Genomic DNA, 26,043 nt, shown 5'->3' with positions numbered 1-26,043 from the left:
AATCTCTCCTGGATGACCACCCTTGCACACAGCTTCAGGGCACAGCAGCCATATGCTGCCTTTGGCTCAGGGCATAGTTCACACTAATGACCAAAGGAGGCTGTTCCGTACAACCTTGCGCCAATGGGCATGCAGAAAATCGTGGCGTGAGCAAGCGAAGGAGAACGTGGGCTGAATATCTAGCAATGTTCCCAGGTGGAGGGAGAACATCAGACGTTGGGTTCTCTCCCTATGGGGAGTGGTGGGCAGTGTCCCTATAAGCTGAGCACTTCAGTGCGCCCAGGAGAGATTCAGGTGCCACCTGGCTGATTAGCAGAGCACCCACAGCTGGCAACGTGTGTTTCTGATCGTGGTGCACATGCGTACATGCTTCAGTGCACATAACAAAATTTATTCTTCCCAGGGACGGAAGAAATTAGAAGAAGAATTGGTGGCAACCTAGGAGAGATTCAGGTGCCACCCAGCTGATGAGCAGAGTTCCCACAGCCGGGAGTGTGTGTTTCCATTGGTGGCGCACATCCCCATGTGCCTTGGTGCATGTAACAAAATTTATTCCATCCAGGGATGGAAGAAATTAGAGGGAACACTGGCAATGGGAGTTTGATCCCTGGAGTCATTTTAAAGTGCTGTGGGGAACAGGCCATAGGGAGCAAGCCTGCCCTGGTGGCCGGGGCTGGGTTGCCAGCCCTGGTGACTGAGGTGATGTCTCCACCCTTCTGGACAGCAGCTGCACCAGCTTCTGGGACACTGTTCCCTATCTGTGCATCTGACCTCCCTGCCTCCCCCTGGGCTCCCCTAGAGGCAGAAGGGAGCTCAGTCTCCCCGGCTTGTTCAGCCCTTGGCCTCTGCCTGCTGCATGTGTGAGCCAGGAGGGCTTGCAGATTGGATGCAAAGGATGTTGGCTTGTGACCCAGCAGGAGCCAGGTGCTGTGGACTGACCTTTGACCCTGGATATCAGGGTTCCGGCGGCTGTCAAGGTCTCCAAGGTGTTGAGCAGCGGGTACTTGTTGATGACCTGCCGGAGGATGCGCAGGGCTTCCCCAAGGCACTCGTGGGCGAGTGGCCGCTGAGACTCCATGGGATCTGCAACAGATTGGGGCAGAGCAGTCATTGTAGCTCTTCCGTCTGCGGTACGCAGGCTGATCCGGTACAGTGCATTCAGTGGGGGGCAAGGGGGCTCTGGAGGACAAGGTGTACTGGGGTAATAGCGAGCGACTTCCCGCACAGGCAGCTCCCCTTCCCGCACCTGCAAAGTCCTCGGCTGCTCCAAACCTGCTCCCCCCAGCTCTAGTCCTGCTATTCCAGTGCTGCTCCCCCACCAAGCTCCTCAGTCCCCACCCAGGAGCTTCACTGCGCTCCCTCCTCCTTCCTGCAGCCTGCTGTGCTCCCCCACCTGTGCTGATACCCCCGAACCCTGTGCCGCAGCCCCTGCACCTGTTGCAGAGCTGAGTTCCGTCTGAGCAGGCGTTTCTAGTGGTGCAACGGTTGTACCAGAGCACGAGAGGCTGAAATTGACCGAACTCACATCACTCTGAACTGAATTCTAATGCACCCACCCAGCTCATCTTGATCAGTCAGTTCAGGGCTGGGGGAGGGCAAGGGGACGCCCCATTTCCTGGCTGCCCTATGAAGAGATATTAAAAGGACTGGAACTTTTCAGCTAACAAAAGAGGAGCCTAAGCAGAGGGTGTGGGGGGATTTAACGGAGGCCTATAAAATCATGACTAGTGTGGAGAAAGTGAATAAGGAAAAGTTATTTATTTGTTCCCATAAGCACGAGGGGTCATCAAATGAAATGAATGTGCAGCAGATTTAAAACTAACCAAAGGGAGTTTTTCTTCACGCAGCGCAGGGTCAGCCTGTGGAACTCCTCGCCAGAGGACATTGTGAAAACCAGGACTTTAACAGGGTTCAAAAAAGAGCAAGATAAATTCATCTATGTAGGTTAGGACCATCAGTGGCTATTAGCCAGGGTGGTTAGGAACAGTATGCCTGGCCTCTGTTTGTCAGAGGCTGGAAATGGATGACAGAAGAGGGATCACTTTGATGATTACCCGTTTTGTTCGCTCCCTCTGGGGCATCTGGCATTGGCCACTGTCAGAACACAGGATACAGGGCTAGATGAACCTTTGATCTGATCAAGTGTGGCTAGTCTTATGTTCTGGCTGATCAATCCCCTGGGACCTTTGGAAGGAGCCAGATGTACTCTGCCTCTAGGGCCTGGAGCCTTCTGGGGCTCTGGGGTGCTCTGTATTGAGGTATTACTTTCAACCTCTCTACTGGCGCCTTCCCCACCACAGCACCCTGCCTGCGGCTGGTATCTTTGGCCTGCCCATATCTTCTCCCAACCTCTTCACACTCGAACTCCTCAGCACCTCCACTGTCCCACCAAGACAGGAATTAGTACAGGCTCCCATTCCACGAGGGACTGTACCGGTACACACCCCTCCTCCCCGCCTCAAGGAAGGTTGCCTCAACTGCCCTGCCCATGCATCTCACTTCTTTAGAACAAGCGCATTCATCACCACAGACAAATGGTGCTTCCAAGTGACTGGCCGGCAGCAACTAACGTGAGTGGATGGGACTGGAAGTCTCCCTCCTTATGCATGAACCAATCCAGCATTCCTGCCCCACCTCTGCCAACTGATATCCAGGCTTCCGTGATCTCCAAGCCCAGTAAAACCCACCCTATCCACTTCCTGTTTCTCACTTGGTTTGCACCTCCTCCCCTCGCCTGTTGGGAGCCCGATCTTCCCCCCTCCCTGAGAACCATCCTTCCCAAGTCAGACCCTGCGCGTTCCAGCCCTGGCTGGGTTTAAAGGCCTGAGGCCAGGGCAGGAAAGAGGGTAGACAATAAGGCGGGATCGAGATTTCAGGGAGGGCGCTGCGTGTTAAATTAGACTTGCCCTTTGGATATCGCTCAGCGCCTGGCTGTCGGGCGAGGATAGGGAGTAGCGTGTGTGTCGGAGAGAAGCTCAGCTGGGGAGCTGGGATGAGATGAATCAAGACCTTTCAGAATAACGCTGGGAATTCCCTGGGGTATGAACCGCCAGCCTTTTGCACAATGAGCCTGTGGATTAGTGGTTGGTGCATGGGAATTGGGCAGGTCTCAAATATTATGGTGGGGGGAGGGGAGAGAGACAAAAAAATCAGCGTAGCCTAACTGACTTCAATGAAACTCCACCAGCTTGCATCAGCTGAGAATTTGGCCCCTACATTCCAGCACTGACTCTCTGGGCAACCTTGAGCCAGTCACTTAACTGCGCTTCAGTTTCCCCATCTGGAAAAATGGAAATAATACTTCTGGGCAGTGACGTAAGACCTCTGGATGAGAAGCACCGAAGGAGCATAAAGCCTTGTGCCTCGGACTGGTTGCTGGGCTGTCCCCATTGGGGTTTAGGAAGTCATGCCTTTTAATTGTCTCCATGCACTAGCGGTAGATACCTGGTAGCAGCACTGTAGTCTGGGGGCTAGAGCACTGGGGTGGCGTAAAGGAAACCTAGTCCCAGCTCTATGAATGACCTTGAGCAAGTCCTAACCCCTCTCCATGCCTCAGTTTTCCCCATCTGTAAAACAGGTTAAAGATACTGGCTTGCTTTGGGACCTGTAGAGTAGCTGTTATTCCAGATATGGTACTAAATGCATCTTCAGCTAGTAGCAGCCCCTACACTTGCTCCCAGCCTCTCAGAAAACGTGGGAAAGGAGAGGCAAAGCGATGAGATGAAATTGACCCAAGGAACAGTTCAAGTGAATGTCACAAAAATAGACTCCAAACATGGGGATCCGCTTCCCGATGGGAAGTGGTGGGAATCTACCATGGCCTGGGGTGCTTTGAACCTATGCAGCCCAAGAGTACAGACCAGAGGAACAGCCCTGCTGTGGCAGTTGGAGAGAGAGAATTTTGTCTGTCTCCATCAGTTATCCACTGTATCCCCTGACATCTGAGCACAGCTCCCTGTCAGGGAGGGAGTGATGGGCTGACACAACCAGTGTCTGTGGAGCTGACCCTCCATCACCCTGTGCAGTCACTTACACCTGTGCAAAGCAGATGTTCAATGTTCCCAGTCTGGCACTGGAAGCATCTGCTGGGCTGTCTTACCCCCTGTCTGCAGGACGACAGAGAATCAGGCCCTGGGAGTTTATTTCTGACTGGGGTGGGACTGGGCCAGCTGAGAGGAGATGGGTGGAGTTTGACCCCAGAGATTTTTCCTCGGTAATGCTTTCCCTTGAAAGCAGTTGCAGAATTTCCTCCTCATTTCCTTTCCTTTCCTTCCCTGCTGGAGTGTGAACTTCCTGCCGCGCAGCCTGCGGGGACCCAGACGCACTGCGTTGCCTCGTTCCTGCTAAGCCACAGAGTGACTGCTGGAGGGGTTTTCTCAGCTGTGCTCAGGGATGCAGCAAATCAGCAGGCCGCTCTCCCTACGCACAGCCCAGTTCCCTCTTGGAGTGAGCAGTGGCACTGGCTCCAGGGCCCTCGGCAAGTTTGTTTACTTGCAGGAAAGGAAGTTGGATATTGGGAGCTTCCCCAGGAAACCATTTCCTTCTGCTGTGCTCCAGATAACACTGCCCATCGGCCTCCCTTGTTTCTGCCCCGTGGGCGATCACAGATTGAGACGGTGCCGTAGAGTTCTGCCCTTGGGGTACAGAAGCTATCAGCATCTCCAGAGAAAAACATCTCTATTTTTTCTCCTTCCCAGGCCAGGCACAGTGATGTAGGGCAAGTGATGTAGCACCTGGACACTGGGGTTCTCTTCCCAGCTGGGATGGGGGAGCTCATGGATAGATCAGCGGAGCCAGAGTCAGAAACCCTGTGTTCCATTCACCCCGTCGGAGCGGTGTTTGAGTGGTTAGAATAAAAGAGAACCCTCCTCCCAGCCCCCCACCCCATCCCAGCCCTCTAGCAGTGTCAGGAGGAAGGGATTTCATATTGATTCACTCTCCTGCTGCCAGGCTATGTCCAGAATGGAAGGTAGAGAGGTCAGAGGGGCTGGGAAGGATCGTGCGAGGCTGGGGGCAGGGCCAGGACTGCGATCTGCTCAGCTGAGATAGACTAATAGAATCCTGGAACACTAGAATGGCAGGGAGCTCGAGAGGGCATCGAGCCCAGTCCCCTGCCCTCGTGGCAGGATTGAGCGTTGCCTGGACCATCCCCGACCAATGTCTGTCTCACCTGCTCTTAAACATCTCCAGGGATGGTGATTCCACAACTTCCCCAGGCAATTTATTCCAGCACTTAACCACCCCGACAGCTGGGAAGTTTTTGCTAATGTCCAACCTAAACCTCCCTTGCTGCAGTTTAAGCCCCATTGCTGCTTGTCCTGTCCTCAGAGGCCCAGGAGAACCATTCTTCTCCCTCCTCCTTCTAACCCTCTTTTAGGTACTTGACAACCGCTGTCCTGTCTCCTCTAAGCCTTCTCTTTTCTAAACTCAACAAGCCCAGTTCTTTCAATCGTCCCTCATTGCTCATGTTCTCCACACCAAATGGGAGGGCTGGGTCCACAGAAATGATGGGATTCGCCCCACCCCAAACATGGTCACATCCCTCCAGGCGCCCACCCCTCCTGCCCCAGCGTCTCCACGCTTCCTCCAGGCATCCCATGAGCCCTCTGCTTAGCCCAGCCTCCCCTTTTCCTTCGCCCCCCCCATGGGCTTACAGCTGGCTGGAAAGAATCACCCAATGGAGCCTGTTCCTCTCTTGCTGAAATAGAATCTTTCCCCAGGAAGGCGTCAATTTCAGCTCCATTTCATTTCCAGGCGGGAAGGGGGGATCAAAACCAAACCTTCTCACGTTTTCGTTTGGAAACGGTTTTTCATGGAGGAGTTCGTTTTTATATAAAAAATAAAAGTCGAAATCAAACCTATTGGCTCAAAACCATGGAGGGCAGCGATTTTGCTTGGCTGGAAATTATGAAATTTCGTTCCATTTCAGACCAGTCCCCTGCCACCCCACCCCCCACACACATACCAAAAAAAAGTTGGAATTTCTTGCAGAATGAGAATTGAAGTTTGGGACCCCCGCCCTGCTACAAAGGCTATTTGACCTTCTCCTTCTATCCCCTCCACAGACCCGTCGCTTGATAGGTTAATTTCACGGCTGGTGTAAACAGGTGCAGCACCCTGGGATTTGGTCCTTTGTCTCTCCCCACCCAGTGCAAAACCGGCTTCCTACTCCAACCCCCTAACAGCGTTCCTTGTAAGCTGAGCACTTGGGCGGCTGCCCAGAAGAGATTTAGTTGCTGCCTAGTTGGTTAGCAGAGCTTCCACAGCCGGCAGCCTGTGTTTCTGTGGGTGGTGCACATTGTGCATGCCTCAGTGCATTAACGAAATTTATTCCGCACACAGATGGGGGAGAAAAAATTTAAGGGAACACTGTTCTGTCAGCCCACACGGGGCTGGCTGAGCTGGGGATGTGAGATGAGCCATACTTCAAGGTGGGTTTTCATCTGGAAACTGGGTCCAAAATCAAATCTTGGGCCCAAGATTTCTCCCTGCCCTTGTACGGGTTGAATCATGGGTCTGTGCCTGTGGGGGCACCCGCCCGACATTACACGAGGGCCTCGCGATGTTGGTTTTTCACTGAAATAGGGAGCGGGTCAACACGTTTGCAAGGCTGGCAATGAAAAAACAAGTCATCATGTGACCCCCAGCTGGACTCCACCCTAGCGAGGGGTGCGGGAAATATAGTTTCCTTTGCCTCCTACAGAGAGCAATGCCTCTTAAAGGGGGCAGGGCAGAGATCTCAGGGCCACTTCCCGCCTCCAGCCTGGGGTCTGAGTCCAGAAGAGAGCTGCTTTTACTGGCCTTTGGGAACTGCAGCTCCTTCCCAGGGCAAAAGGGGTTCAGGGAAAGGCAAGGAATGTGCACGCTGCCACTCCAAGGGCTTTATCTGGGTGCCACCCGCCATCGCTGGCGCTGCAGTCGCGTAAACAGGAAAGGCAGGCCGATGAAAATAGCTTGCAGGCAGGAAGTCATGTTATCCTGTCCCAGATCCCCCTCCCCTGCTGGGCCATACCCCTCTTCTTCGCCTGGCGGGGCAGGCAGTGCCAGGGCCAGGAGGAACTGCTGGAGTAAAGTGACAGCACAGCCACCGGGGCTGGGGAGGGAGAAAGGGGTTGGGGGGGTGAGCAAAGTCCTCCAGGGCATGGCAGGGTCTGGCTTTCTGCTCCCTGCCTCAGAGTGACTCCACACACATATGGGAACCAGCCAGTGCATCCACTCCAGAACCACCCGCAGACCCTGTGAAGACCCCCCTCTGCCACTCTACCAGCCCCACCTCTTTGGAGGCAGGTGTCCAGTCAGTGCTGTGGAGTGGCAGGGGCTGGAGGCCGGGGGGTGGGGGGTGCATTCCACAGCACTAAGAGCAGGTGAAAGCAGGAACTTGGGGAATCCCGGCTCCACTGGAGACGGGCCCAGACCGGTCCCCACATGTTTTTGTAGCTGTAGGGATTAAGAGCCCATTGTCCCCCTCTGGTCATCCTGTGCACCAGTGCCCAGCCCCCAAGGTCATTGCAGAGACTATCTGCAAGAGACAGGCAGCTCCAGCCACCCCAGCAAGGCAGGAGAGACCTCCCCACCTCTGATTCATTACCATTCTCAGCTGCAGGTGCTGCCTCACCCCATCTGCCCCTTTTCTAGCCTGTTCACCCTCTGCTCTCCCTCCTCTCTTTTCCTCTTCACAGCTGCCCCAGACCCTGCTCTCCTCCCCCACTTCTTCCACCCCAGAGGTAGCTGCATTCCACTGAGGAGTGACAGTCTCTGTAGACCGGGTGAGACATTAGAAATGTGGGCCCATGCTGGCTGGGGGTCAGGTCATGGGCCCTTGCCCCAAATGGCTGTGGCATGCAACAGCACAATTGGTAGCAGAACCAGTGCAGCTGGCTGAGGAGAGCAGCTGAGGGGGATTCCCAGGGTATTAAAAATCACACATCCGCAGGCCCTTAGCTGGGGCACAGTGTCTCCTGCCTAGTCCACCCTGCGGAGCTTGGCTCCCACTATGTGCCCGAGCGCACCAGGTGCAGTGGAGTTGAGGTCATTCGCCCCTGGGAGGGATCGATCAGACTGCATTGATTCCAGTGCTGAGACACTAACCCAGCTCTCTGGCATCGGGGAGGTGGGGTTCTCTGTGCAAGAGCAGTCCAGGTGGTGGAGACCTTCCTAGCTCGTGTAACCCACACACCTAGGTTCACTGGCCCATGGCGTGGCCCCTAGGTGACTTACACAGAGAAAGAAAGTCTCCTTGGCAGCTTTAGCTGAGTACAGCTTGGCTTTTAGCTCAATGTGGAGACGCTCATGGACTAAACTCCAGAGGCCCCAGGTTCTAGTCTACCTGCGAATCTGATTCTCCTCCCCTTAGCTTTCTGCCTGGTTTGTTCCCCTAGGTGCTAGAATTAGGTGGGAGTGGGAGAGGGCGGGTGCTCCAGCATCCCCTGGCTTGAAGCGGTTTTCATTATATGCAGGGCTTACAGTTTGCTTAGAGGTTCTCATCACCCCCACTAACAAAATTGTTCCACTCAGTTCCATGGACTTGCCCCTGGTTTATGCTGGGCTCGGGCCCAGGGAGTTGCTTCATGGTCCCACCAGTGTGAGGGAGCAGTGAATTCTGAGCCAAAAACAGTTTACGTCCCTTTTGCACAGGGTACACCAGGACACAAAGTGCAGTGAAGAGCAGACCAAGGGAAACTGAGGCAGGGGAGAACTCAAAAGCAGCATTTTGCAACTGCGGGCTCCCAGCCTGCACTGCTAGAACGCTGCCTTGCTCGGCGGGGGAGTGGTCCAAAGACCTTGTCCCCATGGCCTATGCTCCAAGCTGGAGGTGTGGAAGACATTTACTACTACTGCTGCTAGCTCTGTGTGGTTACTTTTGCCAAGTGTTTTGGGATTTCCCAAGGCTCTAACAGGGATCAGATTATTCAGTAGCACTCGTATAATTCTCTCCTTTTCCCAAGTCTCTTAAAGTCATTAATCCTCACAACCTGCATGGGAGGGAGCCACGTGAGTAATATTCCTGGGGAAACTGAGGCACGGAACAGGCAAGGGGCATGCTCAGGGGCTCAGTGTCAGGGCCAGGATTAGAATGCCAGAGCTCCTGATTCCCCGTCCCCTGTGCAGCTCCGTTAGTCTTCTCCTGTCCAGCACGGGTAAGCCTGCACGGGACTGCCCAGGTTCGAAGGGGAGAGGTGAGGAGGGCAGGCAAACTGCCAGGCACGCAGGAAGTGAGATCTCACAGGGATTATTTCTGCGGCGTTGTGCCCGTGCACACGGGGTTTGATGCCAGTGCACTGCAATCAGCCTGTCTCCTCCCACCTTGCCGAAGCTGCTGCTTCTTCTGTCCCCAGTGCTCGGGGGGGGGAATGGAGCTCTGACATCAGGGAGGGGGTCGGGTGGTTCCAGCGTGCCAGCTGCAAGCTGCCATGACCTAGGCGGGTGATTCACAGCTGTGTGACTGGCATGGGCTGCAGCTGAGCACAAGACTGGCGCTGACGTCGGAGCCAGGAGGCCAGAGCATGGCCTTGATCCTCCCCGGTGCATGCACAAGACACCAGCCCCATGGGCCTGTTCAGAGCTGGCCCCAGATATCCGAAGGCACTGGGCAAGGTGGAGAGGCTCACTCCAGCCTCCTTGGAAGGGGCGGGACCTTGGGTGTAAGGGGCGGGCTAGGAACAGCCAGCCTCCAGTGCCACCCGGAGAGCTGTGTGGGGCTCTGGTGGCAATTTAAAAGGGCCCACAGCCCTGGGACCCTTTAAACCCCTAGTCTCTGGGGCAACTTCCCCCTTAGCCCCCCACCCTTCTGTTCCAGTAGCCCTGGGCTTGTCTCTATAGAACAGTCAAGTGCTGACTGCAGGAGTCAAATCAGCCAGTGTCCCCACTGCCAGCCCACCTCCCACTGCGAACAGGGAGAGGCCCTGATTTTTCTCTGGTTCTCAGGGCCTGTTTTATGGGGCACGTTCTCAGACCTTACTGTCCAAGGGGCTTTGTGCCCTCTGAAGTCACCAAGTGGTGCCAGTGCCTAGCACCTCTGGGAAATCTGTCCCGGGGGGCTCACATTAGGCACCCCAAAACAGGAGCATCCAGGAATCAGCAGCTGCAAATCCAGGGCTGCCCTATTGCTCTGCTATGGGCTCCCTTCCACTGGCCTGCCTGTGGGCCCTTCCTTCTCTCACACCTCTCCCTACCCTGTTCTTTACCAGACAGGAGAGAGACCCTTTCAGGCCTTTCCGTGGGGCTCATGTAACCGCCCAGAGGCAGACTCATACCCGGAACCTCTGGAGCTCAGTGCAGGAGCTGCTACAGTTTCCGCTACAGCCAGCTAGCTTTCAGCTTAGCTAAGCAGAGGAGACTCCTTCTTTCTCCATGCCCCGACACAGGCCAGTGACATACCCCCATGGGAGCAGGAGGGCCCCGAGGGTCATGGGCACTTACCATCCCTGAGAACCACGTCTCTCAGCTTCTCTAACCCCTCGGCAAACCGGGCAACGTCGGCCAGGAGCTGCGAGATGTCCTCCACGTCGATGAAGGTCCCCTCGCCACTGTCAATGGGGCTGTAAGAGGCAGGGGTCTTCTGTCCCTTGGCGACGCCTCGTGTTCCTGCAGGGCACAGAGGGAAGCCAGCTGCGCTGGCATGCCGGCTCAGGCTGGTGGGGCGCTTGAGCGTGCCCACGGTGCTGGGGCTGCTGCTCAGCTTGGAGCTGGACATGGACAAGTCCGCTAGGCTGGAACTCGGTGCTTCCAGGCAATCCTTCCGTGGCAGCTCCTGAAGGGTCAAGAAGATACGTCAGGGTATTAGGGGCAAGAAGGGCAGGTTCTTCCAACCCTCCCTGAGTCAGTGAGGAGGAGCCAGCCCCATCCGTGGTACCAAGGCTGTCCTCAGACTTACAAACCCTCATCTCAGTTGCCGGGGGAGTGCAGGAGACCGAGAGTCCAAGGAGTGGGGTCTAGCGGTTAAAGCCGGGGGAGGTCTGGGAAACTGTATTACTGACTTTTATCCCTGGCCCTGAGACTGGATTGTAGCTAGTTGTTACAGCTGGGTACTAGGAGTCAGGGCCTCCTAGCTCTGCCACTGATTTTCTTGCAGACCTTGGGCAAGTCGCCTAATTGAACTGTGCCTCAGTCTCCCCATTTAGGAATCTTTTAGAAAGAGGCTTGGAGACTGAATGAGTTAATGGGCCAGATTCTGATGCCAGCAACCCCAGGTGTAACTCCTTCTTTGAAATCAGAGGGGTGACTCTGCATTTTCACCGGGCTAAAGGAGATCAGAATTTAGCCCTATGTTTGTCAACTGGTTTGAGATCCTGTGATGGAGGGCACTTGGCTTATCATCAGTGAAGGTGTCTATAAAGCTGGCATTTCAGAGCAACACAAGGGTTAAGGAATGGATGGAAGATTTCCCCTGGCAACTGGGGACAGTCTCCAGAGATGAAGACAGCGAGCGACCCAGTTGGTGTGAAGAAAATGATGGCATTGTGAATAAAAGTTGTCAGGTTTAAATGAGGCACCACTCAGAGCTGTACTCTCTACCCTGGGCTTGCAACACCTGCCGACAACAATCAGAGTTCAGGTCAGCGATTGGGGGGGGGTCCCCCCCGTGAATCACCAAATCACTGAGCAGAGGTGAATTATGATTCCAGTAGAACAAAATGATTACAGAATTCTTGGCACAAGACAGCACTGATCACACTAGCAACTAGAACAGGGCTGCTCAGAGCTCGGCAATGCAGGAGCCAAATCTGCAATCAGCATTACTCCAAAGAGATGCTGCAATGTGAATTCACTGGCTTATTTACCATGGCACTACAGGGTGGACCTCTCTAGTCCAGCACCCTTGGGACCTGATCAGATCTGAATGAGGAACTTAGCTGAACCAGGGGAAGTCACTGCCGAGCCCCTTGCCACCGGCCTGGCTGGGCTCCCAGCTCCAACAGGGCTCCCAGCTCCCAGCTCCCAGCCCTCCTTCCACCAGGCTTCCAGCCACCAATGCTCTCTGGTCCAGGACCACAGGTGCTGTTGGGTTTTGAGAGGCTCAAAGATCTCAAAGACATGGCAAAATTAATCTTCCTGGGCTCGTCAGTCGACCCTGGTACTCCCTGCTGATGCGTAGAGTAAGGGATGTCGTAACGAGCCCGAAGATCCCTGATCTCCATCAGGGAAGAAAGTTGATCCTGATACGTCGATTCTAGCTATGCAAATGGCATGGCTAGAATTGCATATCTGGGATTGACTTTGATCCCTAGTGTAGACCAGGCCTCCGGGAGGCTCACAGGTCTCTCTCTGTCCCATCACCTCCCTTCTGGAGGTGCTGCCCAGACTGGGATGTGGTTCCAAAGAGTTCCAGGAGTGTAGAATGTCCCTAGCCTAGACTTTGAAGTACCGATCCATTTGCCTCCTGGATCCACCACTCGGCACCGCACAGCAACAGCCCAGCACGGAATTTTATAAACTCGGCCCCTGTACCACCGGCAACACCCGAAGGAGCTCAGAAAGCAAAGTCACATGGGTGAAAATTTGATGTGACCTTAACAGTCGCAGTTGCCCAAGACTTCCCCCTCACACCCCCGCCCCCGGCTTTCAACACGTAAACAGCCCTCGAGGTTGGACCTTTCACAAGCGTCCGTCATCAGCTCTGAAACCACAGATGTTTCTAATCACTGGTAGCTGGTTCCTTCCATGTGCTCGTGGGCTGTCTGCTTTATAACCGTTACTGCTCACCTCTCCCTCACTGTCTCTGTTGGGGTCTCTGTCTGCACCGAGGCCTCCTTTGCTATGTGGAGTGGCAGTGTTAACCACCCTAGGCCATATGATATGACTTTGGGTTGGGCTTTACTGGGTAGATTGACAATAGGTCACATGGGGTTCCACAACATGGCCTTACAACAGGTTATTCTGTTTGTGCACTTGGCTTTGTTCCACGTGCTGCCTTGGGTTTAGGTCTGGAGTTGGATCCAGCCTATGGGACAATACGTTGTCATCCTGCACAAATGCCGTCAAGATTATGGCTGGTGCAAAACTGACCAGAGCCAGGAGGAGCGCACGGAGAAGCAGAGAGATCAGCCGTCTCCTCTGATGCTCAGGCACAGCTGAGGGTGCAAGAAGACACACATTGCCTCCAGGCGAGAGGGTCCCCCTTAGGTGATGTGCTGTGATCTCACAGTATGAGCAAGACACCATTCTGGGATGTAAGACGATGTGGCGTTGTCACGACCCAATAGCCACCACCTGATGGTTCAACATCCCGATCCTTATGGGAGCTTTTCCACTTCCAACTCTTAAGATTAGTTGGCTCCCTGTGGAGGCGAACTTCCGGTCTAATTCAGGACTTCTCAGTCCTGTTGTGCATCAGTGCTGGAGGAAGAGCATGTGACGTGCCAGAGACACCCATACAGTCCTGTTGACTTCCAGGGACTCCAGTAGGTGTAAGTGACAGCAGCATTTGGTTTGATACATTCCTCTTTCACCTTTTATCTGGCATTGCCTGTTCTATAGGCTCTGCCTGTGAAATGCCCTGTGGGTGTGTCTGGACTGGGAAGATCTCCAGTCTTTCAAAGCCAATAACAGGAGAACGCTGCAGAAAACAAAGAGGCGGAGGAGGGCACCGCTGCAGATTGGAGACAAACGAGCCACTCCCTACCAGCCATGCCTGGTTTGGGAGCAGAGGGTTGCATCAGAAACCACGGCTGGTAACAAACAGTTTCAATTACACAAAGGAAAGGACCAGCCAGCCTCATGGAGCAGCCAACCATGGATGAAGCCTTCCCTCTGGCAAAGGCGTATTATTTAGTACCACACATAGAGCAGGAGTTGCCTAGGACAGCCCCAGGAGACCACTGTCTGAGCAAGGACCTTATGGAAACACCCCTAAGGGACTTCACACCTTGGGGTACTGGGGACACCTTCCACCTCTAAGCCAGCGGTTCAGACCCATGTTGCTTTTGGACTTTCTGATCAGGCGGGTGTTCAGCAGCCTGGGTGTGAAACAAGTTTGCTGGGTCTCTGCCCAGTGCTCGGCAAGCATGACAAAGCCGACCCCAGCTGGCAGCGACCGGGCCACGTGGTGGCAGCATTTTTGCCCAGCAGAGGCTTCCCCATTTGTCCCTGTGCGGGGAAGAAATGGGGCCCCTTTGCCCATAAAACCTGGCACCAGGCTTTGCATGAGGCCCAGGGACAAAAAAAGAGAAGTGAACTCCCAGGAGGCTGCCAAGGGCTGTGACTTCCAAGAGCCCAAAGAGAGAAACCACCAGCAAACTGAGCAGAGAGGGATCTCCCGATTCCCGCAGACCCCTAGCTGGGGGCATGCTCCCACCATGCAGCCCCCTTTGTTACCAGCTGCTGGCTCCTTCTGTGACCGATCAACTTTGTTCCCAGGGCGGCTTGACAAGGAAGCTGGTAGGAAATCCTGAGCCTCGATTCCACCCGTTTCCCTGTTGCACCCTGGGTGGAGCTTCATGGGCTGAAGCAGCCCCTTGGTTCCCACCTACCTTCAGCCACACCTTGGGCCTGCTGGAGAAGGAGTCCAGGGGGCCAGATTTCGCCGACATCCTTCTGAGCCCTACAGAGTATGGGCTGTAGCTGCTCTTCCCAGCTGCGCGTTTGCTCAGCATCCCTCTGATCTTGCGAATGAGGGGCCGACGGGCTGGGCCCATCCACTAACCTCCAAGGACTGGCCCAGAAGGGACACGGAAGGGGGAGCTCTCTAAGTAGCTGCTGGATGGTTTTTGATGCCTTTTGGACTATCCCATCCCTCGGAGAATCTATATTTTAAATCACGTCTGTCTCTAAGGAGGGGTGTGTGTATGAGTGAGTGTGTGTGTGTGTGCGCGTGCGTATGTGCATGCGTGTGTGTGCGTGTGTATCTCAAGCACAGTTGTTTCCAAAGCAGCAGGAAGATGAAGCTGGAGCTTCCCTTTTTGCCTGCTTTAAAACCCTGGGTGGTTTGTTTCAAAGCCACCCATACATGCCTGGCCCTCGGCTCCCTCCTCCCAGAGCTGGGCTGGGCTCCCCGGAGGAAGAACACCCCAGATCCTCTCCCCCGAACTCTGATTTCTTTTCTCTCTATTGTAAATGAAGGTGAATTCCTGTTGATCTCGTCCCCTCTGTGCCACCTGGCTCAGCCGCTTTGCTGGTGCGTGCAAAGTAGCCTTCCATAGACTGTACCCGACTCTCCCATTAATTGATCGTTTCTCTCTCTCTCATCGTTGCTGCTGCCGCCTCTTAATTTCTTCCGTCCTTGCATGTGATTCTACTCTCCTCCCCCGTTTAATCTGATCTTCTCTTGTCTTCAGAGCCAATGTCCCACACAGATAGACTATTTCCTTGGGGGTCTTCCCACCCCACTGTCCTAAGCTCGCCTCCTTCCCATTGCAGCTAGCCATTCACATTTGCATTGATCAGAGGAAGAGGATGCAGCGTTACTTACAGATGGGGTTTGCGGTATGGGGCTTCCTGCCCTGCTCTTCTTCGATATTGAGGGAGTTTTCATCAACTCGCGTTTCTTCCTGGAAAACATCTTTCCGAAAGGTGGAGAAAGGTCTTTCTGGTGTCCGACCTCTGAGGGTCCCCTGCCCCTTAGCTCCCAGCAGAGGGTCGCTTCCTCTGTCTTTCTGTTTCCATCCACCAGGTCTGGATCTGGACGATGCCCTGTGTAGCTACAACCCTTCCAACTCAGGCGCGACTCCCTTAACAATTCAACCACATTAGCTCCGCTGTTAACTGTCAGGGCTGAAGCATGTGATGCAGACTTATTTCCTGATTGGTGTGTCAGGCTAACCTGCAAACACTTCACAGGAAAAGGCAAATGTGCAGAAAGAGAGAAAAGAGCAGCTCGATTCCTCTTTTTCTGTTTTGTTTTTAGGGGTTGACTATTTTTTTAAGTGGGGAGGGGAAAAGTAGGTTGTGATCTTCATTTGTGCGGGGGGCTGGATTTCTGTCTCTGGCTCCTTGGGATGAGCTTTCTCTGAAGGTTTCATTGGCCCCCTGAGTTACAGATGGGAACTGAAGCCAGGAGAGATTACAGGGGAAATTTTGAAAGACAAAAAGGAGAATTTACTCCACCACCCCAGTTCCCGTTCAGTTTTAAAGGGAGTCAGGCACCACATCACCTATTCTGCTTTTGAAAATTCCCCTGCTGATGATATTGGCCTGGTTCTCTTTGTCTTAACCCCAGAACATCTGATCATCTTTATTTCTATCATTTATTTATCCACGCAGCCTTCTTCCCCCCGTTTTACAACCCTGCGATGGTCAGAGTTCCCTGTAAGCTGAGTGCTTGGGCAGCCAGCCAGGAGAGATGCAGATGATGGCCAGCTGATTGGCAGATCACCCACAGCTGTTCAGACCACCCAGCTGATTAGCAGAGTGCCCACAGCCAGCAGCATGGGTGTCTTTTGGTGGTGCGCGTTCACACCTGCATTGTGCATGTGACAAAATTTATTCTGCACACGGATGGAAAAAATATCATGACCTTTGGTTATGGTGTGTCACAACCCCACACTGACAGCAGCACAACCCAACAGACCCATTCGGTGGCCCCTGGAAGGGAGGCAGGTAATTAAGTATTAGAGCCAGTACGGTAAACCAAACTGCAGGGCAAGAGAGAGCAAAGAATGAAGAGCGAGATCACTGGGGATTTCTGCTCTCTGAGACAGGACCCTCCAGGGGGCCTGCAGGAGGGAGCTTGTGCCCTGGGACAACCTTGAAGGGTGAAGCCAGCTGCTCCTAGAGCAGGCCGGGACAGGAGTCTGCAGGGAAGAAGGCTGGAAGGTGAGTGGCCCAGGGGGAGTTGGATGCTGCATTCAGTAACAGAAGGAAGAAAACTTGAGCAGATCCTTTGAGAGGGATGAAGAGTCTGTGGAGCTGGAGTTTAGATGGTTCGATGTTGTTCCCCCCAGGAGACACAAGACTTTTAGCATGACCCAGTGGGAGAGCTGGGTTGCTGCACACACCACCGGAACAGGAGAGGCTGCAGTCCTGGGACATGCCACAAAGAGGTGCCCTGGGATAGGGAGGCCATTGTGTGGCTGCTCTTGGAGGGAGGATCAGTGAGGAGGCATGCCAGTTTCACATTCCTGGCTCTGCCCCCACTCCTGATGAGGCATGGCTGGCTTGTGGGTTTGAGTCTCAGTTCCTCTATTTCTGTATTTGAGGCAGGGCTGGAGTGTGTTGTTCAGGAGGCTTTAAGTCTTTCGTGGACTTCCTGCAATCTGGGGCTCTTCAAGGCCCTTCTTGACCAAGGGCTTGCCCAAGCCCTTCTTGACCCCGGTGCATGCTAGAGCAGCCTCAGGGCTGCTATACCTTATGCTGGGCTTCCTGTACCCTGCTGGATCCCTGTGGGGTAGCTGGCATTGGCCACTGTTGGATGACAGGATACTGAGCTAGATGGACCTTTGGTCTGACCCAGTGTGGCTGTTCTTGGGCCCTTTCCTCCCATTTTAAGCCCCTGTCCTAGCATAAATGAGAACACAACAGTGCAATGTGAGGGCTTGATCCTGCAGTTATTAGGCAAACTGCTCCTGCACTCGGTTGCCTGAAGAGGACCTGGAGCATTGGGATGCCCGGCTGAAAGGCTCCAGGGGCAGAGTCTGCCTGGGACTGGGGACTTGCCCATGGACTGATGGCAGTTTGGGTAGCTGGTGCAGTTCAGGGCAGTCTCACAGGAGACAAACATGCCAAGTTTGGGGCCCTCAGTATTATTAACCCGCAGGTGCCTGAGCTAGGCTAGGCTGGGCTGGTCACTTTAGGTCAGAGGTTCTGAAACTGGGGGCCACAGGATATCTTCTGGGGGGCATGAGAAGCTTTCAGGGGAGAATGTACTGCACACATTTTACCCATGGCCAAGGTTCCCTCTATTTTTTTCCATCCCTGTGCAGAATGAATTTTGTTATATGCACCAAGGCAGTTGGGATATGCACCACCCATAGATACACACTCTGATGGCTCTGTCCACTCCGCTCATCAGCTGGGCAGCACCTGAACCTCCTGGGTGGCTGCCCAAGCACTCGGCTTCCAGGGAACTCTGCCCACAGCAATGGACAACTGTAAAGCTGGTTCCTCACTACATATCAGGCCCTCAGGCGGGGCTGTGCCTTTGTAAGTGGCTCTGTACGTTTTGCTGGGCTTCCGTGATGCTTGCGTAGCATTTTCCGAAGTTGCTGCAATCCATGGATGCAAACCCATTGGCTACGACATGCCGTGCAGGCTGGCTGGTGAGCCTTGGCCACAATCGCAGTTTTGCTTTTCCTCTTGTTAATGGCTGCTCGGTGCTGTTTGAATCAATGCCTTGCGGTGTGTTATGTTCACTGAGAGTTGCACGTTGATGTGTGTGTTTGATGGGGTGGGGGGAGGAGATGCATAAACTGCTACAGTCACTGAAAAGGGGGGGGACTCAGGCAAATAAGTTTGAGACCGGCTCGTTTAGGTGAACTCTGCCGCCATCCATTGGTGAGAATGGGCAATGAAACCGTGGGAGAATGTATATTGGGTGAGGCTGTCTGGGCCTTGGGGTTCCCCTCTGAGCACCCGAGAAGTTGTGGGGTTTGGATTTAACACTTTAGCTTTTTCTCAGTTTCAGTTTCTGGCCAGGAAGAAAAATGCTCTTGGCTTTTGGCATTTGTAGGACGGTAGCACTTAAAAACCCTGATGAAAGAGGGCCCAGATGCCCTGATTTTATAGGGACAGTCCAGATATTTGGGGGTTTGTCTTATATAAACTCCTCCTGCCCCTCTCCTCCCTCCTTCCTGATTTGCTGCCTGGTCACCCTCCCCGACAGGTGCCAGGCACTGTATGGACACCAGGTATGAGACAGTCCTGGTCCCAAGGAGCTTGCAGTCTAAATGGACAAACAGCTGGGAGAGGAAAGAGAAACAGAGCAGGGAAGTGGCTTCATCCAGCAGGTTAGTGGCCAAGCTAGAAATCTATGGCTGCACTGTTAGCACCCCCTCTACCCCACTGCCCTGCGTCTCCTCTCTCCCCTTGTTCTTGTCCCTCTCACTCTTCTCTCTAATCCTTTCTCGCCCTTTTGGTTCTCTAGGTTGGGCAACCAAACTTTTTACGTTGGGCTTCGCTTTTCATCCCTGCAATTAGCAGGGCCCCCCCAGCCTATCTAGAGTAACCCAAACCGACGGAAGCTTTGGTTATGTTCATAGGAAAAGAAAAACAAAACCCAAAACAAAACCCTTTTGGCCTGTGTAAGAAAATAAGTCTGTGGAATGTAAAAACTTTATTAACCAGTGTGTAAATGTGAATACGCACACATAAAAACAGGAATGGATTTCAACATGTTAATGAGATGGATGAGCCTGAGTGCCAGCAGCTGATCGTGCTGTGCCCCCGTGTATGAAATTTCATGCCCCCCAACAGCCTCCCTGGAGCCACACGTGTAAGAATTCCTCTATGCTCCGATCCCCCTTCCCCACCCCAAGGGGGGCAGGTCTTAGTAAGAGGTTTATTTTTATTTTCTAAAATGGTCCATATGTCTCCTTAAAGCAGGGAGTGTGATGCTTATTTATACAGGGCTCCGGGTCTGGCAGCAACAGAGCGACATTGCGAGCAATGTCTGATCCAAACGTTCAGTGGAATCGCATCAGATTTATGGCACATCTGCACTTCAAGGGCTTCGTAGGCACAGGTGCACAGCTGTGGCCCTTTGGAGGCTGTAAGCCATTGGTGCCCAACATGCTAGCCACAAGGGGCTATTGGGCCTGTTGAGTGTGGCTAGTTGGTTTGAACAATAAATATCAGAATAATGTGAGTTGTTTGCTATGGCCGTAACAACTGCTGTGCCACTTTCCCAACAGCGAGCTGCTGTAGAGTCATACAAACGAAGCAAGAGACTGTTTGAAGCAGGGCTCCTAGCACTGTGTCAGAACCTGTCAATCTGTCATTTACGATACGTGCCTACAGCACCCAGCACATCAGGGACAACCTAGCACAACCCAGCCTGCTTGGCCTGTAAGTACAATATCCACATTAATAATTATCAGTACTCACTAGTAGGTCAGGAGGTGCATTTTTTAAAGAGAGTGAGCAGGCTGTTTTGGTTGAGTTTCTCTGTGGATTTAGCAGTGGTGAAAACACCAGAGTGACAGCTGTGGATGGTACCATCCTCTTTTCTTTTTCAAAAAATATTATTAACCTTCCCTCTTATCCCATGGCAGCTTACTTTACTTAGGGCCTTTGGTGAGGCCTTTGTTAAAGGTTTTATGGGAAATCTAAACATACTGTATCTACGGGATTCCCCTTGACCCCTTTAAAGAACTCTAGTAGATTACTAAGGCATGATTTCCCTTCATAGAAACCATGTTTCTTTTCCCCAACAAATTATGGTTGTCTACGTGTCTTACAATTTTATTTTTTACTGCAGTTTCAACTAATTTGCCCAGTACTGATGTTAGACTTACTGGACTGTAATTGCCAAGGTCACCTCTAGAGCCTTTTTAAATATTGTTGTCTCATTAGCTATCTTCCAGTCATTAAGTACAGAAGCTGATTTAAAGGATGAGTTACAAACCACCGTTAATAGTTCCACAATTTCAGATTTGAGTTCTTTCAGAACTTTTGAGTGAATGGCATCTGGTCTCAGTGACTTGTTACTATAAAGTTTATCAGCTGGTTCCAAAACTTCCACTAATGACACGCCAATCTGGGACAATTCTTTAGATTTGTCACTGAAAAAGAATGGCTCAGGTTTGGGAATCTCCCTCACATCCTCAGCTGTGAAGACCAAAGCAACAAATTCATTTAGTTTCTCTGCAATGGCCTTGCTGTCGTTGAGTGCTCCCTTAGCATCTCAATCATCCAGTGGCCCCATTGGTTGTATATCAGGCCCCTTGCTTATGATGTACTTAAAAAACATTTTGCATTTTTGACTAGCTATTCTTCAAACTCCTTTTTGGCTTGGCTTGTTATGTTTTTATACTTAACTGGACAGATTTTATGCTCTTTTCTATTTTCTTCACTGGGATTTAGCTTCCACTTTTTAAACACCTCCTTTTTATCTCTCTGCTTCTTTTATCTGGTTGTTAAGCCACAGAGGCACTTTTTTAGCCTTACTATGTTTTTTAATTTGGGGTATATATTTAAGTTGGGCCTCTATTATGGTGTCTTTGACAAGTTTCCATGCAGCTTGCAGGGCTGTTACTTTTGGTACTGTACCTTTTAATTTCTGTTTAACGAACCTCCTCATTTTTTAACAGTACCAGAGAGGTAGCCATGTTAGTCTGTACTCCAATGAAACAAAGCAACAGAAATGTAGCACTTTAAAGACTAACAAAATGATTTATTCAGTGATGAGCTTTCTTGGAACAGACCCACCTCTTCAGCTCAGTGGATCTGTCCCACAAAAGCTCATTACCGAATAAACCATTTTGTTAGTCTTTAAAGTGCTACATTTCTGCTGCTCCTCATTCTTGTGTAGTTTCCCTTTCTCATATCAAATGTCACAGTATTGGGTTGCTGAGGTGCGTTCCCCACCACAGGAATGTTAAATTTTATGACACCGTGGTCACTATTACCAAGAAGTCCAGTTATATTTACCTCTTGGGCCAGATCCTGCGCTGCACTTAGGACTAAATCAATAATTGTCTGGGGTTTTTCTAGCAATGACATTGGCCTCCCTTGGGAGCACAGAATACATATTCCTACTCAAACACTGGGATGAACATGGTTCCTTATTCCTAGTTCGTCAGTCATAGTCCCCAGTTCCGTTTCTGCAGCCAGCCAGGCCTAGAGTGATCAGGCTTAGTGTTGAAATGAGCGTTTGGCCTACCAGTTAGAGCTGGGTTGAGGATGGGGAGGATCCAAGCATGAGCTGAGGGTCACCACCCCAGGCGGAGAGAAGCTGAATGCCAGAACTAGAAGGTAAATCAGAGGTGGAGTGACCACCCCAGGCCCTATGATTTCGGTGGCCCTGCGGCAGCCACCCCAGCCTTGCTATGGATGGGAGGGGGGAGATTTACCTGGGACAGGGTGTGGATGGTGGGGGGCAGCTGGGCCGGATTGCCTCCCTTCACCCCATCCTGCCTGCACTTACCATGCGGCGTGAGCGGCAGCCTGCTCCACTCCATCACAGCTTCTCGGGCAGCTGAGCCCCACTTCTCCACAGCAGCAGGATGTGACCTCCACTCTCGGCCGCCAATGGGGAAGTGAGGCTCGGTGAACCAGGACGGCACCAGTGAGTGGGGGAGGGAGGGGAGGCAACTCCCTGCTGTTGCCATTTGCTGCCTGCTCCCTGCCCCAGGTAATCCCTGGCCAGGTAGGGGGCAGGGTGGGAGCGCAGTGGGGCAGGGGCAGAGCCTGCAGTGCAGGGGGCTGTTGCCCATGGACCCACACCTGGGGCACTGTGGGAGGGGTTTGCCCCAGGCCCTGCCGCCCACATGGGCCTGGAAGTGAAACAGAATGAGAGCACAGACAAATGGCAGAGTTAGTCATATGGCTCCAGGCACCGGTGCTCAGATGCTGTACAAGCAGAATAGAAATAGTGACATATTGCTTAGAAGTTCAGCTTCCAGCTGGGATGTTACACATCGCAGCTACACCAGCACCAAGTGGCGGCTCAGGCAGCCCACTTTGCCTGTCCCAAGAAACAGTCAGTCACTTAGGCTGTGTTTACACTGTCGAGCTATTTCAGGATACCGAGGTATCCCACAATTGCTACTCCGTGTCCATGAAATGCCCCTGGGTTTTCAAAATATTTTTCAAAATAGCGGGCGTGCGACTTCGTCATCCCTCTACACCTCACTGCGGGAGTAAGGGATGCCTCGAAATAGTGCAGGATTTTGACATTTGGCGCTGTGTAGACAGCCTCAAATGCTGAAAGAGCCTGTTTCAAAATTAACTGGAAATTTTAAGTTAAGGGCATGGTGCAAACATAACCTTACAGCTAGGCAGAGTCTGGTTCCTTATTGGTACAGTTAATTAGCAAATAAGTAATTATTTACTCATATACAGTGTTCTGAAGATCAATCACATTGAGAAATTTGATCAAAATAAAAAGGAAGTCTTACCCCAAGGGATATTGTTAAAAATATTGGCCAACGAAGAGGGAATTGGTTTCTGCCTTGTGGCACACACCTGGTTGGCTCTTTGACCCAGATTCTCAGCAGGAGCTGGTGTAAATTGGTGCATCTCCACTGAACTCTGTGCAGCCAGCTCTGTCAGCTGGTGTAAATCCGTGCTGGCCTGTTGAACTCAGGGTGCCCAGATAATTAGGCAGTGTAATTAGCATAGCTCCAAAGAGGTCAGTGAGGCTGCAGTGATTTATACTAGGTGAGACTCTAACCCTGGAGTTTTCCCAATGCAACCCCCTGCCCAGGGCTGTCCCCGGGGTGGTGCGGGGCCTGGGGCAACCCCCCTCCCAACAATGCCCCAGGCACCTGGCCTGCAGCAGTTCCCCTGGCGGCCCCACACTGCCCTGCCCCAGCTCCACCCCTGCCCTGCCCCTTCCCAGCCCCATTGCCCCCTGCTCTTGCAATGTCCCTTCCTGCCCCTGTCCTGCCCTCTACCCCTGCAGTGCTTCGTCCTGCCTTTGCCTTTTCCTCCTGCCCCATGCCAACCAAACCAAGGCATTACTGAGGTGGCGGGGGGTCAGACAGCCGCAGGGATCACCCTCCCTTCCTGCACTCACCATGGCAGGGGTCCGGAACAGCTCATCAGCCTGCTGTGCCCTGCCCGGCCCCACCCCGCCACACCACCCTTCCAGCCTGCTGCACCTCACTTCTCCGTGGCGGTGGGAGAGGAGCAGAGCCGGCTGCAGGGCCACTCTGGCTCTTCCCGTGGTGGTGAGTGTAGGGCAGGGCAGCCCCGCCCCAGGCCTGCCCCTAGATCTGTTGAGGTGTCCTCTGTGGGGTCCCCAAAGCCTGGCACCTGGGGTGGTGGCTCAGAACTGTCCTAAGGATGGAACAACTCTGTCCCTAACATAGACAGGCTGCACTTGTGTACGTTCCGAGTTGCCACGGCACAGCACTGCAGTTGTCCCGCTGGAGTCCAGCGTAATGGCTTTGCACCAGTGCAAAAAAGTGCAGCGCACAGAGAGAGGCTCTGGGAGAGCGGCGTGGAGGAAGGGACCTTTATACTGGCTTCAGAAATAGCCAGGAAGATTTCCGAGTGTTCGGGTGATGGGCGCCTCCTGCCGTGCAAACATCCTTCTTACTAGTCGGTCCATTGTACTCGGCTGCCACACTCTGATTGTCGGCAGATCCCTTCTGGAGATCTCTCCCCACCCTGGGTTGTGATGAGCCCTCCTCTGTTTCATAAAACAAACAGGTCCTGCAGCCTGTCCTCCTTCCCGCAGCTTGGGTTTGTGAATTGAAATCCACCCCTTGCCCGACAATCCAGAGCGCTTCCTCTCACCCTTGTGTTTCCTGCCCCTGCCACTCTGCCGCAGGGAGCTTGGCCAGCCCACACATAAACTGGGCTGGATTGTGTGCCTGCAGAGCTGGCAGGAGGCTGCTGAGTGGTCTAGGCAGAAATCTAAGAGTTGGGGGCCAAAGCTGATTTTTCCCCCTCTCGAAAGTTTGTGTATGAAGTTTCAGATTTTTGATCCCACCAGAGCTACTCTCCCTGTTGGTATCCAGATCCCAGGTTGATGGGTGCGATTGATTAGATTAGATTAGATGTGTCTGGAGATGGATGCCTGCGTATGGTGATAGATATATATTTGGGTAAAGCAGAGGTGAGCAAACTTTTTACATCGGGCCTCACTTTTCATCCCTACTGGTAGCAGCCCCGCACCCTGCCAGCCTGTCTAATGTCATCCAGACTGATGGAAATTTCAGTTATGTTCATATAAAAAAAACCCTTTTGGTGTGTAAAAGAACAGAAGTCTGTTGAATGTAAGAACGTTAGTAATTGGCATATCAGTGTGAATACACAGACATAAAAAACAGTAACACAGCCTTTTTAATGAGCTGGATAAGCCTGACACTAGCAGCCAATCTTGCTGCACCCCCCCTTATGAAATTTCAAGCCTCCCCCAAGGGTGCCTGCTCCCCCCCCCAGTTCGCTTTCCCCTGGGGTAGGGCCATGGTGAGTGCTCAGCAATGTTCCTTCTAATATTTTCCATCCATATGCAGAATAAATTTTGTTATTTGCACTGATGTGTGGGTGGATGTGCACCACCAATAAAAACTCACGCTGCCAGCTGCGGGTGCTCTGCTAATCAGCTGGGCAGCACCTAATCTCTCCTGGGCAGCTCAGCTTAGAGGACACACTGGTGCTCAGTGATAGGATCAGGTCTGTTAAGAAATGGGAGTTGTGCCATCTACCCACCTTGTTCAGCCAGACGGCCCTCCCACACTGGACCCTCATCGTAATACCCTTCTTGATACACATCAGAGTGACTCCCAGTATCTCCTGGGAAAAGCAATGTGTAGCAAACTGAGGAGAGAATTCAGTCATCCTGGGAAAGTACCACACAAATGGGTCATGTGCGTTCAGGACCCAAGTGACCCTGGGAGCTGCTGGGGCTGGGTTTGTCCAGCACAATGCCAGTGCTCTGTAGAGATGGGATAAGAAGGGTGGGTTGGATGGGAATTTGATGTCAACCCGTGTCCAGGAGAAAGAGCCCAGCAGCTTTCTGTCCAGCCTGCCCAGCCCTGGCTTAATGAGCTTCTAACCCTAATGATCTCACTGTCCTGGTATGTGAAGGAAGGCTGGGAAGGCAATCAGCAACCAGGGGCATGCCCTGTCCTCAGCTTCGGTGCCTGGATGATCTCAGAGACCTCAGTCCTCCGGGGAGGCGGGAGAAAAGGGGTGAATAGCTGCACCCATCTCAGCAGTCTGCTTGGCCCTATAGCATGGGTGAGTGGCAAGGCTCCCTGTAAGCTGGGCGCTTGGGCATCTGCCTAGGAGACATTCAGGTGCAGTCCAACTGATGAGCAGAGCGTCCACAGCTGGCAGCCTGTGGCTTTTGGTGGTGCACATCCGCACATGGGGCACATAACCAAATTTATTCTGCCCACAGAGGGAAGAAATTAGAGGGCACCATGGTGAGGGAGGGGGCAAGTGGGCTCCTATCCTCTCTGTCCTGCCCCCCTTGCCTTCTGCCTCTACTTCTCCCTT

At 52.9% G+C, this 26,043-nt stretch overlaps 1 protein-coding gene across 1 annotated transcript in view; it reads right to left on the bottom strand.

Annotated features, from left to right (window-relative positions):
• ARHGAP45 (Rho GTPase activating protein 45) overlaps nt 1–14,591 on the bottom strand; it is a 43,867-nt gene extending 29,276 nt beyond the window's left edge. The window contains exons 1-3 of the mRNA XM_074978602.1: nt 14,469–14,591; nt 10,420–10,750; nt 940–1,083 (exon numbers count right to left, since the gene is read on the bottom strand). Of these exons, the coding sequence (XP_074834703.1) occupies nt 940–1,083; nt 10,420–10,750; nt 14,469–14,591 (598 nt within the window). The remainder of the gene's footprint in view (nt 1–939; nt 1,084–10,419; nt 10,751–14,468) is intronic.
• Nucleotides 14,592–26,043: the final 11,452 nt, after the last annotated feature.

This window comes from Carettochelys insculpta, chromosome 27 (genome assembly GCF_033958435.1).
Source record: "Carettochelys insculpta isolate YL-2023 chromosome 27, ASM3395843v1, whole genome shotgun sequence".
Classification (NCBI taxonomy): domain Eukaryota; kingdom Metazoa; phylum Chordata; order Testudines; family Carettochelyidae; genus Carettochelys; species Carettochelys insculpta.
This window is presented reverse-complemented; position numbering and strand designations above follow the sequence as displayed.